Raw genomic sequence first — 16,841 nt, forward strand, 5'->3', positions numbered from 1 at the left:
GAGACTTTCTTTTATTGTTATACTCCCTATTGACAACAGTTCTTAGTAGTTATTATTGCTGTATATTATGTGCTAGGATTTTGGGGGGCAGTATTAACCCATGAGACTGTATTTATTAAAAACCCACCACATTTAAAAATAAACCTAAAAGATAAGCTGGTAATACTTTAGAAAGGGCCAGTTAAGATTTTTATGAAGGTAGAAACACATTTATTTTGTAAAGTATGATATTGTTCTTGCAAGGTGTACTTGAAAAGCATGTTTATGTACATTTGTTAGCTTAATTGCATGACCTTAGTGTGCTGATCATCCTGTTTTAGCTGTAACCCTGGCTAGAAAGCAAATGGAGAATCAGGACCATGACCTATTAAGTAGAAAACACATTGTGTTTTTTGCCTTTTTTAAAGCTGCCTTCATAATTGTTTCATTCAGCGTAAATAAATGTTTCTACGCTTAATAATCCTTACTGATTCTGTCACTGTGCACCTTCTTTCCCTTTTCCTCCTTGAGTGTTGCGCTGAGTGGAGCTGAAGTGCAAAACTTTGTTTGGTAGGCTACAAATGTGGTCTAAAACTACTGGACACATCAAGTCAGAAATCCCAGTGTTATATTGGTTGTATATCACTATCTCTTAGCAGCTAGACCGATCTCATCATCTCTTAAGTGCTGGAGAATGGTGGCTGGTTCCTGGCACCAGGCATGTTGTTACTGAGTGCAGCTCAAATTTAGAGGCAGCATGAAGGTCATATGATAAAAAGATTTTGTCATATGACAAAATCCCTTCAGTGGAATTTGGGTGTTCCAGTGAAGTTGGCTTGTGAGCCTTTAAGATTGGGAAGAGAACATGCATGGCATTAAAACAGTGCCTATAGAACCAGTCTGTAAATATGGCCTCTATTTGCTCATTGCAAAGAACTTTAAAACATTGAAGTTCTAGGAAGATTGGTATCTGTGGAGGTGAATAGCTACATTACACCTAATACAAAAAGAGCTGACTTTTCTTATTTGGTATATGAAACTGAAAGTTGTCCAATTATTACCAAAAGTTACATGACTATTAGCAATATTATGAGGGTCCTTGAGAATCTGTTTGGTTTTTTTGAGAAATTCCATTAAATTATACTAATACGAAGTAGAGATCAGAGCACTTGATAAAAAAACAAAAAGGGAAAGATTACTTTGGATCTGTGATCTGTGCTTTCCTATTGTTATTTCATTCCAATAAAGTGAAAAGGAACTCTGTCTTTTCACAAGTAATAGGGAGCCTGTGTTTGTTGGTTTGCTAGATTTTGTTAAAGTGAAGCAGCATGTTTTTAAACTATGCAATTGGTATTGGAATTGGAATGGTATTGTTTAGGTAATGTGGTGATATGTAATGCAGTTTATTGCCTTTCATCAGGGAGCTGTATTAGAATGCTTTTTTTTTATTTACTCTAATGATGTTTTTAAAACCAGTGTTCAGGTATAGTTCAGCTGAGGAAGTGTTAAAAATGGAAAGTAAGAATATGAATTTTATTTAAGATTGAAACAGTTCTCTACTTCAAACAAGTGTTAGCTTTAAAATATCTTTGAATGACAGATACTAGATTCTAATCCCATAAAGGTAATGATATACTTTAATATTAGTGTGTGAAAAGTTCAGCTTATAATAGGTGGGAGATTATGAAAGCATTAACACTTTACTATTTCAGTATTATTAAGCTACACTGTTTGAGCTGTTTAAAAAGTAATTCAAAAAGTATGGCATAATAGAAGAAAACTTGACGTACCCCCCTTCCTTTTTTTTTTCTTTTTAGGTTTTGTTTAAATCAAATGTACTGGTCAAAATAAAATTTAAAAGGTTCAAATACACTTACCTTAAAGATTCTGTGATTTGTTTTTTTGGTTTGTTGTTTTTTTTTTTTACATTTTTTTAAAAAGACTTCTTATGTAGAAGATGCTGTGAAATATGTATTCTGTGCAAATTGGAAATGTTGTGGAATTATTTCCTTTTTATTTTCTTTGGGTGATTTTTAAGCATCAGAAGTAGTATTCAGTTTTTAGACAGGTTTCTGAGGGAAAGATGATTCCTTAGATCATGTTATGTGATCAAACTTGTTGCTGACAATTGTATTTATGTCTATAAGCCCACCTGTGCTGGGGTAACTGCCATTCCAAAGCTTGAACATATAGTGATGTCCTTTGTGGGTTCTTTACCTGTTCTGTTTGGCCTTTTGTATAAATGCATCTTGTGATATTGGGTAATATTAGAACAATTGCTGCATATGAATCTTCAAATAATATTTTTGTTGTGTTGTATGACCTACCAGCCACAGAAGGCATGGCTGTAAACTTAGTAGGATTGAAGAGATCTGATTTTGATTTCAGCATCTCTGACAGTCTCAATGACTTGAGAGAAATCAGTGAGCTAGTTCTGTACTTGTTGAATAGGGGCAATGTTTTCATTTTTTGCCTGTTCAGACTATGAAATCATTACAACATTTGCCTCTTGTGTTTTGGTATGTTTAGCACAATGATCTTTGAGAAGCTGTTGTGTGCTGCTGTAATACAAATAGCAAATTTTTGTGGATGTCACAATAAACTGCTTTGATTTTTACAGCTAAAACACTGCAACAAGTTTTGCATTGAATATCTTGATCCAGTACATTCAGTAATACTAATGGAAGCTTCAGTCTTAATGTGCTGTATGGTCAGTAATAACATTCTTGCTTTGGAGTATAATTCTAAAAACATTATAAAAGGGGTAGGATAAGATTAAAAACTAATTTTAAATTTAAACTTAAACATAGATTTTTTTTTTTTTTGTGTTGCTTTTCTGTCCCTCAAACATGCAGCACCATTTCCTTTTACTTGAGGCCAGTTTTTGTAATTTCCCTTTGCTTTCAGCTCCTCTCCCATTCCTTCAACCTAAGCTTGCATTTCATCCTTCCTGTACCTTGGCTTCTGGCCTTGTTAGTATTGTCTCTTTCACTCCCAGACCAGCCCATTTTATAATTTCAGGGTTTGAAATCGAGAAATTTGGCCTTATGGAACTGTAAAAAGGCTAAAATCCAACAAAAGCAGTTATTGGTGACAAGTGATAGCAAGAATCTTAAATTTAGTTTTTTCAATTGAAATAAACCTCAAATTCTGTCAAAACCCATTATAAAACATGAAGTTTGATATCTGGTTGTTTTGAGGTAATACCTCTTGGATTATTTGGAAAGATCACCTTTGTCTCCAGATCTTGCCTTTGGAATTTAATGTGATTTGTCCTGGAATTTAAAATTTACATTGCCAGTCTTGAGTTGTACTACTTAGGTATGTTTCCAAGGAGATATCAAGGTATGTTTTCACGTTTTATATTAATTTTTAGTCAATATGAACTTTCATGAATAATGAAAAATTACAAGATGGAACACAGAAATTAAGTGTGGCTGTTAATTTAGCAATGAATACTAGTATCTGGTGTTCTAATGCTGTATAGTGATTTATTTAAATTTTAAACTTGCTAAAAAATCTAAATATTTTACTGGAATGCAACAGTTGTATTAGCTGATCATTTCTGCTAATTAGATTGTAAAAAAATTTTTTTGTAGTTTTACAGGTTTTCTTTATTCTTCTGCATAGGGTCAGCTTTACCTGCTGGTGACAGACCAGGGCTTTCTTACAGAAGAGAAAGTTGTCTGGGAAAGCTTACACAATGTGGATGGTGATGGAAATTTCTGTGATTCTGAATTCCACCTACGGCCTCCATCAGACCCTGAAACTGTCTACAGAGGGCAGCAGGATCAAATAGATCAAGTACTGGATTTATGCCTTTCTATTGTATTTTTCTGTTTGCTTGTGACTATATATAACAATTAGTACTTTTAGTCATATATATGTCTACTTACACAGATGTTTATGTATGTGTACTCATGCATATATAGGAGTATAAAAATATTCTTTAGATACTTAGGTTGGGGTTCTCAAAAGTCCTACTTTCAAGTATTAGCATGACTTCAAGGGAGGAAGAATAAGACCAACTGTGAATAGTTTGGAAAATCTGATTTTAATCTCTCAGAATCCACTTCTGCAAAAAGCTTATTCAGGTGAAATGTCACATCTGCCTCGTATATGGAAACAAAACCAGCACTGTGAAACTTTGCCCCTGTAACAAATTCATTTCAGCTCATGAATATTCTCATAACTGAACTTTGCCTTCTGATGGCAACTTTGCTGAATGTAGGACAAAAACTATAGCAGACTGTATTTATTTGTTATTCTTAACTATATATAATAGTTTCCAGAAGCTGTGTCTGAGACAGGACTTACTTGTACCAGTTAATGCAAAAGCACATAGCAAGACCAAGCTCCTTGGAAATCTTACATTCTGAACAAGCAAAATAAGTTTATAATAATCACCATTAATGTTTTTTAAATACTGGGGAAAAAAATGAATAAGCAGATGCTTTTTAATAAATTCAAGCACTGTATATCTCTCTTGCAGAATAAAGAATCTGGCAGAGATAACAGGGGTAGTAATATCTTGAGTTGCTGTCTGGATATATCCAAAACCTACCTTTTGATTATTTTCTCATCTGTTTAGGAGTTAGTGTTCCTTACTGATGTACTCTCAACCCTATTCAGGAGAGTGGTGACATACACTCTATAAAGCATAATCAGAGTGTTAATTAGAAATAGCGAATTACAAAAAGAAAGCTTCAAAATCTTTACTTCTACCTAGAACTGGTATAAGCTGACACTGTCTGTCTTTTGCTGCTATCCAGGTAATGGAATTTAGACCCGAAAGCAGATTTTTTTAAATTAGCTTTTGTGTTTTGTTATGCTGTGACATAGGCACTGTGAAAGGAGAAATAGGAAGTAGCTGGTTTAGCCTTTCTGCAGTTCAGGTTATGAACAGGTTCTGAAACAAATTCCTGTTTTCCATGAGGTAAATGTATTTGAAGGTGAGGCTGGGAGAAAAGTGATGGTACTGTGTAGCTGTATGTGCTGAAAAATTCATTTGATATGACTTGACTCTTTTCTATGTGAAAGAGCATTAATAAACAAATTTACCGTTTAGGATTATCTGATGGCATTGTCTCTACAACAAGAGCAGCAAAATCAAGAGATTAACTGGGAACAGATCCCAGAAGGAATCAGTGATCTAGAGCTAGCGAAGAAGCTCCAGGAAGAGGAGGACAGGAGAGCTTCTCAGTACTATCAGGAACAAGAACAAGCAGCTGCTCAGGTCCAGGTAAGAAAGCATTATTACAGAATATGATCATGAGTTTTAAAGAGTATCAACTTAATAGTTATATAGACACATCTACGTTTGTAAATGTTTCAGACTGATAAGACTGCTATTTACATTCTATACAGCAAGTGACGAGATGAATATAGGAATCTTAAGACATATGCTATAATTGTTGGAATATGCATGCAGATATGGCAGTTGCTGCCACTTAAATACTTTTAAAGCAGACCTAACCTTCTAAATTAGGGTTTCATTCATACTATTTAAGTTGGAGTGATGGGATGAGTTAATACGTAAGGTTACAAAGATTGTATTAGCTAATATTTTATATTACTTGCAAAATAGCATTCAAGTAAGAGGTTTTTGATAGTAGTTGAAGTTTTGTCTTTGTCTTGCAGACGTTTGTTGCTTTACATTTTTAGGTCTTTGTCTATGATATGTGAATCTATTCAGTCCTCTTTAAAATTAGGAAATTAACAGTTTCTCCCAGTACACCTTTTTGTCCCATCCCCATAAGGAGTTGCATTCAAAATGCTTGGAAAATGTGACTCATGCACATGTATATTAAAAATTGCCATATAATTGAATCCTTTGCGCAAGAGGCAACATTTAAGTTGGTGTTCTGGATTCTGGGAGTTTCAACTGCTAAAGACTTAAAACTGCTTTTATTTACAAATATGTAAAAAATAATCTGTATGAAGGCTGAATCTTTGATGGCCTGAAGCAATTCAGAACCATTAACTGATGTGCTTGTTAGGCATGAAATAAGAATTTTGACAAGTAAAAGTTGTGTTATTTCCACTGCTTGTTGCTTTAATAGAATCATCAGTAGCTACTTCCATGATAAAGATTCACTACTGCTGGCTGCAAAAAGGTAGAAAGAACTGAAGAACCTGCTTAACAGGACTTAACAGCATGCTCATTTGCAACTGTCAATGGATAACAGCTGGAATAAATGATGAAATAACAAAACTTAAGTTGCCTTTGTATACCAACCCCCTTGTCAAGTTCTTAACTAGTTTCTAGTCACAAAAAGCTGCTGCTTTGCCATATCTAGCTGTCAAAACCAACACTTTCACTCTGCAACTTCTGAAATGTGAAATATGTTCTTATAGAAGAAACTAGGAAAAAATTCCAGTACAGTAATATAGAAGTGCCAGAAAATGCTTGAAGCCAAATTTTATTACTGAAACAACTGATCTGAATATGTGGACACAATTGAAGGGACACACAGGACTTGAAACATTTTCAGGTGACTTCATTTTTTAGAAATAAGTAGTTCTGTGGCAGTTCTGGAATATTTATACAAAAAGACCCTCCCTGAATTCTGCAGTTTGCATAATAGCTAAACTTTTGTTTGTGAACTTGAACACAGAGTAATACTTCAGACTGCATCTACAATAATGTTTGTTTTATTCAAGATTTTATTTTTTCTGCACAGCAGGTGCAAGGTGCTGCTTCTCCAGCAAGCGGAAGACAATCTGGGAGTAATGAACGCAAACGTAAAGAGCCTCGAGAGAAAGAGAGAGAAAAAGAGAAGAATAGCTGTGTTCTCTTGTAATAGAAGATGGATTTAGTCTGGAGCCCAAGTGCATGTCCTCAGAAGCAAAAACAAGGAGTAAAAAGGAAGACAAACCTGTTACATGCCGCCTGTGCCTGATTACCCCATGGATTTTGTTCATGTTTCAAGAGAGGATGGGTGACTTTGTTACAATCATACAGACTTTCTTCAAAGTCATAGTGCGTGCTGCTCAAGATGGAATTCCAAATCACAGTTGGATACGGCTGTGCTTTGAGTTATTCATAAGAAATACTGCACCTTGTAGCTGACCACACAAATCATGGCAAGTTTTGTGTCATAGTGACATCCATTACTCATTACATCAGTTAGTAAGCTATTTTATCTTCTACTCTAAACAACAGAGGTAATTCATTTTGTGTAAGACTTTTTCCTGAAGTCTGTACACTAGCACAACAGAGTTCTGTGTTACTTACATGGTATGAAACTATATCTTAGGCTGGGTATAGTCTTCACGACACAAGAGCCCAAATAACAGCTGGGCACTGCCTCCTCAATGTGTCCAGATTTCTTTGCTTCTGGATCTGGTATGTTCGGTTTTTTGAACCCAGATTTATACTGTGTTACTGCTATCATTGCACCTCCTAGCCAGCTTTCTTGCCCCAAGAATATGTGACTTGATAGGCATCATACAAAAAATTGTCATAGAAAATGGGGCATTTATTAATAAGCAAGACGAATATTGTTTGCTTTTCTTGCAATTACAAACTGGGTATGGCAACTCAGATGTTATCAGGGTTAAACAAGTAATTTTATAGGTAACTTCTTTTTCTTTTAGTATTTTTTCTCTTGTAGGTAAACTGGACCAGATAAGTTCTTATTTATTGACCTCTCCATATGATAGGTGAATGATGAGAGGAAACTAAGGTCTATAATAATCATTATTCTATGTAAGAATGCAGAGTTAAAATAACTAACTATCTGCCTTTTTTCCAGAAGTACCTTGAACTTTAACATGATGTTAACATGTCCACTTGTGTATTTAAGCAAGTGTACTGTAGTTAAAAACACACTTTTTTTGTTTGTTTTGTAAATCATGTATCCTTAAAAAGCACACTTCTGAAGGGTGAGAGAGAAGCGAGACTGCTCTCTGAGATTGTTTGGAAGGGTGGTCAGGTGTAATATTTTGTTTTTTTAAATCACTAATTTAGAATTTTTGGAAAACAGATTTTTCTAATTTATGGGAACCAAATAAACATGTTGCGTCTTGTAGTATTTATAGAATACAGAAACAGAATACTTACTGAATTTTGAGGGAACCACAAATCTTCCTCCACTCCCATTAAGTCAATAACAGTTACTTTCTTGCTGAACTTTTTTGATAAAAATTTCTATTTAGCAATTTGTAGATACTTTTGAAAAAGGCTGCTTCTCCTGGACAAGTTATGTAATCATGCTCTAAGCCTTGGTAAATGCATTAGTATACAATAATCTGGGAAAGCTAAGGCAGCCAGGTGGAATATGACATTCCTGGTTTCAGGTGTTTGGAGAATGTCTGCAAAAGAAAGGGTGTCTAAACAAAAGTCCACTGGTAAAAAGCTGCTTTAAAATTATTTCAAGCAGACTTGCTGCAGTCATGGGAACCAGTCATCACATAAATCTGTTACGAACCTAGAATGAAAATTACACAGATAAAGGAAGAATGTCTTATAAACTAAAGGGCCAGTTTGTATCACTTTTTTCTTCCATGCCTTTTTCTCTTTTGCTTTTTTTCCACTTTTGTTACAATTTCCCTTTTATAATAATGATGTAATGAACGGTAGGAGGTCTCTAATACACGAACTGTAAATCTAAAAATTTCTCTATTGTCTAGAGAAGTCATGCCCAGAAAAGTAACTAATACTTAATGTATGCAGTTCAGATAATTTTCTATGTCAGAGCAAAGGTTTATGTCTTTTTTTCCTTTGCAGCAGCCTAACTTCTTCAAACAAATTAATGTGATGGAGGATCACCAACATAATGACTTATCTACTTTAAGCAGATCAGAAAATATTCCGGTAGTGTCAATAACAAAGACTTTAAACCAGAATGTTGTTTAAAAACATTCTGTTACTAAGATTTTTCCAAATTTGTGTATTTACATTTATTTATTGACCTTGAAAAATAAATATGTCAAGCTAAGTGTTTGTTATCTTATTATTTTCAGTGACAGTATTGCCACTTTAAATTCCTTTTTGAACAAATCTAGCTGGAGCAGGCATTGTGGCTACAGAGTATATCTTTTTGCCTAAGATACTTGTATTAGAAGAATTCATGTAACATTTCCAGTTTCAGACAGATGTGCCTGAAACCTAATATACTGTAGTTACGGTAATATTGTCATTTAGTCACAAAGGAAGAAGAGTTAAATGTCAATGCTCATTATGAGGTTTGAACTCCCAGATAATTCAGTTTCTCTTTCAATAAAGGAGTAAAAGGTTTCAGGTTTTTTTGAGATGGCAGGCATGCTTTTCAAACACTTTTCTGTTAATATCCTTTTTTCTTTACAGGTCTTGAAGCTTTGGGAAAAAAGGTAAAGAATTCCTGAAATCTAGGGCATTGTTCTGCATGAGTTGAGCTTGTTAGTAGCAAAAGTTATAAGCAGATGAGCTTGTTAATATCCAAAATGAAATACATCTGGAAACTTAATTGATAACCTGCTGTGACTAACCTTGCAAAAGCAACTATCACAGCTGATATCTATGACAGTATCTGATGATCAAAAAAAAGGAACAGAATTGCTTTTATCTCTAATAGTGAGCTTGGAAAACAATACTACAAGATATTCATGGAGTATCAGAAAGACGATGTCTACTTCTGACTATTTACTTCATTTGCCTCTTTTTTGAAGCTCATGTTCTGGTGTAAGGGTACAGATTTAGACTTTAAATCTGTTTATACAATTTAGCATGCACATGCTCCAAATACCTACATAATATATATGAAAGTGTCCAGAAAAGTAGAGTAGAACTTGTTTTCCACTAGATAAAAGCTAGCACAGAAAACAGAATCATAGAATTTTTGTTGTTGCATAGTAGTTGTGAAATTAAAAAAGCTAAATACAAGTATTCTTAAAATTAGCAAAAAAATGAGCACTGCCATAGTGATAAATGTTTTTCTAAAAGGCACTTTGTAAATGCTCAAATATACCACTTTTCTTGTGACACTCAAATGGAATCTGCGACCCAACAAAGCAGATCCAATGGAAGACTGTAACACCAGAGGATGAAATTAGCATTCCTGAAATTCACTTAAATACAATGCAAAAAATATATTTTGTATCTAGCCATCTAGTTAATATAATAAAGTATGTGTTCAGATTGTCTTTACAGAGCTCTTCTTGTGGATCACAGGCACACAAGTTAAAAGTGAAGCATATGCTCTTCTGTGTACACTTGTGTTGGATTGCCAGTCAATCTCTACACTCATTTGGTATTTCATGTTATTGTCAAATGTTTCCTCAAACTTGTATATACAAGTTCTTGAAAAAATTTTACAGTATGTAATAAAAGGCAGTTTGAGTTCTTGAAATTGAATCTTTTGGTGTATTCAGCAGGAAATACTCGAGTAAAAGGTAAAGCTGATGTACTTTTAACTGAACCTTTGTTCTTTCCTGCTACGATAGATCTATAACCCAAAGCTAGCTCATTGCTTCGATTAACTTTCTTACCATTAGGATGCTTATCATAGTCAATTGCTGAAGTTTATAGAAAGCACATCTAAATACAACATACTGAATTAAGAGCTGTATTTATTTTATATAAAAGTAGACTTTTTTAAGGTTGTAACCTTAAACAGCAGGTGACTCAGGAAATGCAAGTTAATTGATGCAGTATCCTCATTAGAAAGCATATTAGAGAAAAGCAAAAATAACAAGCCTTAGTTCGGTTGCAATATAATGCTTACATTTTTTCCACCAGTGTTATGATAACAAGACCTTGGTAACAAGAAAAATGTGACACTGAAAAATGTTCAGATAGTCCAATGGTAGCAAATGTCACATGCAAGAACTTAGACATACGCATTTTATCTTGTGATTCAGTGCAGTTAATTTTTTTTTTTAAGCATAACTAGCAACAGACTGCTAGCCGTGTTGGCTTTGAGTGGGAATATTTGGTGAGATGAATGACACTTTCTCATACAAAATCATTCATACAGAAGTCTACTGGATGTTAATTTCCGTAGTGTTTCCACATAGGTCCTTCTTGTTCACAGCCTGTTAGAGTTGTCCAGTAGAAAAGCAATGTATTTAAGCTCAACTGTCATCTGCTCTGCTGGGGAAGAAGTGCCATAGGGAAATGCTGAGGAGGAAGGACAGGCTGGAACATAAAAGTCCACCTCTTGAGGTTGTTTAGGGATTTTTTCCTTAATTTTGCTGTTATTTTAGACATAAATAGCTGTAGCACAGCATGCAGTGGCCAAATCTTCTCACCTAGGCAATGACCAGCATGCTTATTTCATAGTGGGTTGGCAGCGTCTGTCCCTGTACGCACTGTTCATCACTCTCATAATGCTTCTAGGTCAAGACTAACTGTTCTGACCCTCTAATATCTCTATTTTTATTAACTGTCAGTTGTCTACTGTTCAATTTTGGTCATTATGCCAGCTCTATCACTATGAGCTCTCTTTACCTGGAGAGTTAGCTCTAGAGAAATTGCTGAAACCTGGAAGTTCTTTACTGCTTTTACAGTTCCTTTTCTGGTTTGTAGGATTACTTGTGCTTATGGAGAAGCTTAATGTGCTGAAATGAGCAATTCCTTGTTTTTTGAGGTTAAGAACTTTTAACTATCTATCTAGTTAATTATCTTTAGAAGTTAAGATCCCATGTTTACCTCTACTTGACAGTATAGAAAAATTTTCAACAAAATGTTGTTAGGTTTGGAAAATCTATAGGGGACAATTCAGATAGTTTCAGTACTCAACTGAAAAGTTTGCTAGCTTAGTATAAACAGTATGCTTACAAAATAACTTATTGTAACAATATGATGAAAATAAAGGCATCTGTTTCTCTAAATGTAATCTGTTGATGAAACATGAAATAAGGCACTGCAAGTGCTTTCATCACTAGTTGAGTCATGCATTTAAGGAAGCAGGTGGTGGTGGTGTGGCTAATAGTCTTGCTGGGGCCAAGAGTGAGTGAAATATGATTGTTTGATACAGTCAAACACTAAGCCAAATACGTATAGGTCTTGGGGGTGGACAGGGACACAAACTCATGTAAGTTTTATATTACTTCAATTATAATCTCTTGAGAACTGTCCTTTAGTGCTGACCCAATTTCAGTTTAGGTCCCATCTGGCTTAAGTGATACTGATTGTGAAACTCATAAATATGGGAAGTGATCTACCAGTGTCTCATGAGACTTTAGCTCAGACAAACTTAGATTCTCCATCACAGAGCTGGATGGAGTAATGTGATACTTGGTCTGTCTCAACCTGAAGTTCATGTTCTCTTTTCTTGTTGAAGCTGTTAATAAAACTTGCACAGGCTTTTTGAGTTAAGACTTCAGCTGTAGCTTTTCAAAGTTAAGATTATGCTAAGTGGTCTTGAAAATTTCACCTGACATAGTTTAGCATTTTTAGACTTTTTCTAAATGTGTTTCAGAAAAACCTGGGATAACTGGTATTATGCCTGAAACCTTCTGTTGACTTTTGTTCTAGTTCACTGGCACATGCCAAGGAAAGGGTCAAAATTGCTATTAGAAGAAACACCAGCATGTTAATAAACTTAAATCAGCTGAGTAATGGGTAGATCCTTGGGTTTTGTCACGTCTTGTTTTGGGGAACTCCAGAATAATATGAAAATTGACAATTTTTTTCCCCTTCATATGAACTGGCCCTGTCTAGTCATTAATATTTGCATTGAGTATTTTTTCTTAAGGCTTGTTTATGTGGTCCAGACTGTGAAGCTGATGAGTTAATGTTTATGCTTATAATCTAGTAAACACTGCTGAGCATTCAGATACTGACACTTCTGCCTTGAGACACAGAAATAACACTGACAAAATCAGTATTTACACTTAGCAACTCTGATGCTTTTAAATACAAGAGCTGTAGAACAGTTAAAGGAAAACTCTTTTTACCATCGCCAAAAAATGTTTTGGCGATGGTAAATTATAAAATTTAATGGAAACTATAAAATCAGATATAAGAAAACATTAGTGCTGTTATACATGGCATCTCAATGAATACAGAATAGGCAGAAGTTTTATGAGATGAGCTGTGTTAGCCAGCTACTGCTGAAAGGCAGTCTGATTTGGCATCCCAATTCCTTTACTGTAAATTCATGCAGCTCACAAAAACATAATATAGTTTAACTAGACATAACCATGCAATCTTTATCTAGCTAATGCTAACAGTTTTAATACTGAGGACGTGACGATATGGACTTCTCTATGTAATGTATGAATTCCAAGTACATGTTGTCATTAAGTCCATATTATAATTCATAATATGTGCCAGCTATAATAAAGGTAGCATGATTATTTCTGTCCATACTATAAATGCACGCACTTACTTTGAAAGAAATACAGAAAATTAGATGACTGCTTTCTTAATAGACTTTGAAACTACCTTGAAATGTTCTTTGTAATACTGTCTTTTTCAGTCTTGGGAAATTAAAGAATGCATAAAAATTTCTGAAGAAATGTAATGATTTGACACAATGTTTTTCTTGTCTTGTAATACGTCTCTATGGAACATAATATAAAAAAACCCCCCACCTTAACATCTGATTCTGTAAGAGAATGTTGTATTTAGCTATATATGCTGCAGTCACCTTTTAGAACTAACAAACTACTTCACCAGTAGCAAACCTACGCTGTAGAAATTTCACTGGAAGGATTTAATAAGTATTAGGAAAAGAATTATTTCTAAACAAAATAATGCAACATTTTGGTTTTTTACTATGGTCTCTTGTGAATTGCAATCGCTAAACAGTTCAGGGCTATCTTATAGTCGCAGTAATTAGTGGTGGTCAAATGCATTTCAGGATCCTTTTAAACTTCCAGAGCAGTATTGCAATACTTAACACTTGTCCTAAATCTTTCTTTATTAAATGTGTATCCAGTCCAACTTCATACTACCAGATACAGCCATGAGGAGGAACATGACATTTCAATGTAGCCTTATGCAAGCCAGTTCTATAGTTTCATTAAAATTTTTCATAGTTAATTACCAACATGTATCAGCTCTACAAGCAGAGCGCTGGGAGAAACAACTGAAATAAAAGCCTGTACTTCCAGCTTTAGCCAGAACTTCCAAAAGGTGTAGAGGAAGCTGGTGACCAATACTATTTTTTTGAAAAATCTCAGACCAAATAAGAAAGTTTAATCTATGCTGTTTCTACCCCCCCCCTTTTTTTTTAAAAAGAGGAAAGCTAGTGTTAGATTATCCTGTGTATTTGTAGAGAAAAAACAAGCTCAGTTTTGAATTAACTGTGTCTTCAGATTTGCTAGCTTTTCAGCATGTTACCTGTTCAGCATTTTATGCCTATTTCCAGTGGAACTTTATTTTCTCTTCAGTACTTTGGTGTCTTTTAATTTTAGGGCTTTTGTTATTGCAGATTAACCAGAGCCAAAAGGAGCTGTTTTATATTAATTACTGGTTTTGTTTTCAGTTGAGTTTTAGTGAAGTCCTTCAGACTGAAAGTTTGAAAACAGGTTCTATGTGAGGTGAGTAAGTAACTATGGTTTTTTTGGCCAGTTGCAGCCCTGGTAGACTGTACAATTGAGTTCTGTTTACTATAGGAAAAAATTACTGCTGTGGAAATAAAATCCTTCTTTTGCTTGGAAAAGTATAGTAGCTGGTTGTCTTCAAGACCACTGCAGATAGATACAGTGAACCAATGAACCTGCTTGTGAATTTTTAAACTACTTATAATTCAGCATTTGCATTTTTTATCATGAATGGTTGCAAATAATTACATGTTTGCATTTCACATACTCAGTTTACAGCAGTAAGCTTGCATTTCTGGATTTCTCACATGCTTTCTTTTTGATGCTGGCAAGGTAAAACAACTTTCAAGAACCCACAGGTGACCCATTGACCATAGGTAGGTCAAGAGACAAATCTGTCATACCAAGTGTTTCTTCACCTACATTTTGATAACTCTTGAAATCACTAGTGCTGTTACATTATGTTGAAGAGTGTGACTGGTCAGACAATTACAGTACAGACATTCATTAAATAAGCAGGACTCTGGTTTTGATACAGTTTGTACTTGCAGAAATAAAACAGTTAATACTTCCCCCCCAGATTGCTATCAGATTGTATTGGACAAATTCTGTCACTTGCGAATGGTGTTTCCCCCTGTATTTTTGCAGTGGATAATCACTGTTTACAGGTTGAGCCTCAAAAAATTTGATAGTGGTACTTAAAACTATAGAAAGTATCAATCTTGTCCTGTCCCACAGAAATAAATTCTAAATCTGTTGCTACTTGCTCAGTAATAGTTCTTACATAAGAAGTCACAGAATGTTAATACCTTACAGCTACTTTCTTTAAAAGAGAGTAAAAAAATACTGTCATCAGTTCTTCCACAATAACCTGGCAGACCTTTAATGTTAAATGACAGCGTTTTGGTTTTATCTTTCATACTACACCTTTTGGTGAAAGAAATTCTTATCCAAGTTTTAATAATTTTTGATTATCCTTTTATCTGTTTAATAGATGCATAGCTATTATTTGTACAACTTTGGATAATCACCTTATACATGTAAGCTTATTAAAGAAACTACAGATGAAACTGATGAAACAAAAAAATGAATCCTATAGAAGTTGCCCCTAGTTCTCCAGTGTTGTCAGTCAAATACTTGTTACCACATTAACTGCCTTGTCTGAGTCTTTTTATAATGAAATTATTAAAAAGAAAAAAATAATCTATGTATTTTAGGAAAGTTCCAAAAGACTTCCAGGTTAGTAATGTCTTCAAGATGCTATGCTTAGACCCACCAGAATCATGGAATTGCTGTGTTAAATCAGCAGTTTAGTTGTGAGCCTGTTAGTCACCTAATGTTTACCTTGATCTCTAAATCTAGTTTTAAAAGAAAATGCAAAAATAAAAGCTAATGCAAGCTATTGTAGATTTACCAAGAGATGGAAGAAGTTAAATTTTTTAAAATCGTATTTTAGAAGTGCATGACATTACATCTAGTCATGCAGTATTGTTTGTACCAATGTATGTGACTGAAGTCCTTTTCATCATGATGTTACACCATTGTCCAACATTGTAATGGCGTCTACAAGTTCAACTACTGAATGTTTTGCATTTTAAAAGCCTTAATTGTTTATATTGTATTAATGTGTTTTTAAGACTATAAGGAAACAACCTTTTCCTTGTAAATTGTTAAAATAATTTTGAACACTTACAGAACTGAACTTCTCTGAAAATTATTTATCTTAATACCCCTTTTTGTTGTTTGTGTACCACAAAAGAAAAACTGTTAACTGGAGACACTTTTTAAAAGATAACAGAATTTATCAGCCTCTCTATAGTTTAAGGTCTTTACCTTAATGAGATTTATTTTGGTTAACAGTCTTCTGAAATTCATTGTATGTAAATAAATTTAAGTGAGCAAACTTAAATAAACATTTCATTTAGCTATTTAAGTTCTTTCCTAATAATAAAGGTTGGATGAAATACTAAAGAAAAAAAAATCTCACTCTGGAAAAGGGTAGACTTCTGTTGATCTGAATTTATAAATGATTTAAAGTTTTTTGGCAATTTGTTTTCAATCGAGATTTTTCTTCCTTGTCATCCTAGTTTATGTCAATATTTTAATTAAAAGTGAAATCTATATATGCACAATCACATTTTCATTTAATTAAGCAAAAAAAGTCAGGAAATATTATTTATACCTTTAACAGTTGGAATGCACATCTAGACCTGTTTACTGTAGGCATGGTATCAAGTCACAACTCCAGTTTTATTTTTGTACCTCTCTATAGCTTTGTCTTCTAAGGTTATAAACTTTCATATTTCCCATTTGATCCATTAGCCACTACAAATTCATGTTATAGCGAATAGTTATTTTGTATATGTTGTCACACCTAATTAAGCATA

General features: G+C 34.1%; 1 protein-coding gene across 2 annotated transcripts in view; it reads left to right on the top strand.

Annotated features, from left to right (window-relative positions):
- Positions 1 to 10,363, top strand: part of MINDY2 (MINDY lysine 48 deubiquitinase 2) — a 34,648-nt gene extending 24,285 nt beyond the window's left edge. Inside the window, exons 7-9 of one of the 2 annotated variants that reach the window (XM_052807354.1) lie at positions 3,610 to 3,783; positions 5,048 to 5,221; positions 6,666 to 10,363. In XM_052807354.1, the coding sequence (XP_052663314.1) occupies positions 3,610 to 3,783; positions 5,048 to 5,221; positions 6,666 to 6,782 (465 nt within the window). In that variant the 3' untranslated portion in view covers positions 6,783 to 10,363. Of the gene's footprint in view, positions 1 to 3,609; positions 3,784 to 5,047; positions 5,222 to 6,662 lie in introns of both variants that reach the window. The other variant, XM_052807353.1, reaches the window with a different exon arrangement.
- The last annotated feature ends 6,478 nt before the right edge of the window (positions 10,364 to 16,841 follow it).

The sequence above is a fragment of the Harpia harpyja genome, chromosome 14 (genome assembly GCF_026419915.1).
Source record: "Harpia harpyja isolate bHarHar1 chromosome 14, bHarHar1 primary haplotype, whole genome shotgun sequence".
Lineage (NCBI taxonomy): Eukaryota > Metazoa > Chordata > Aves > Accipitriformes > Accipitridae > Harpia > Harpia harpyja.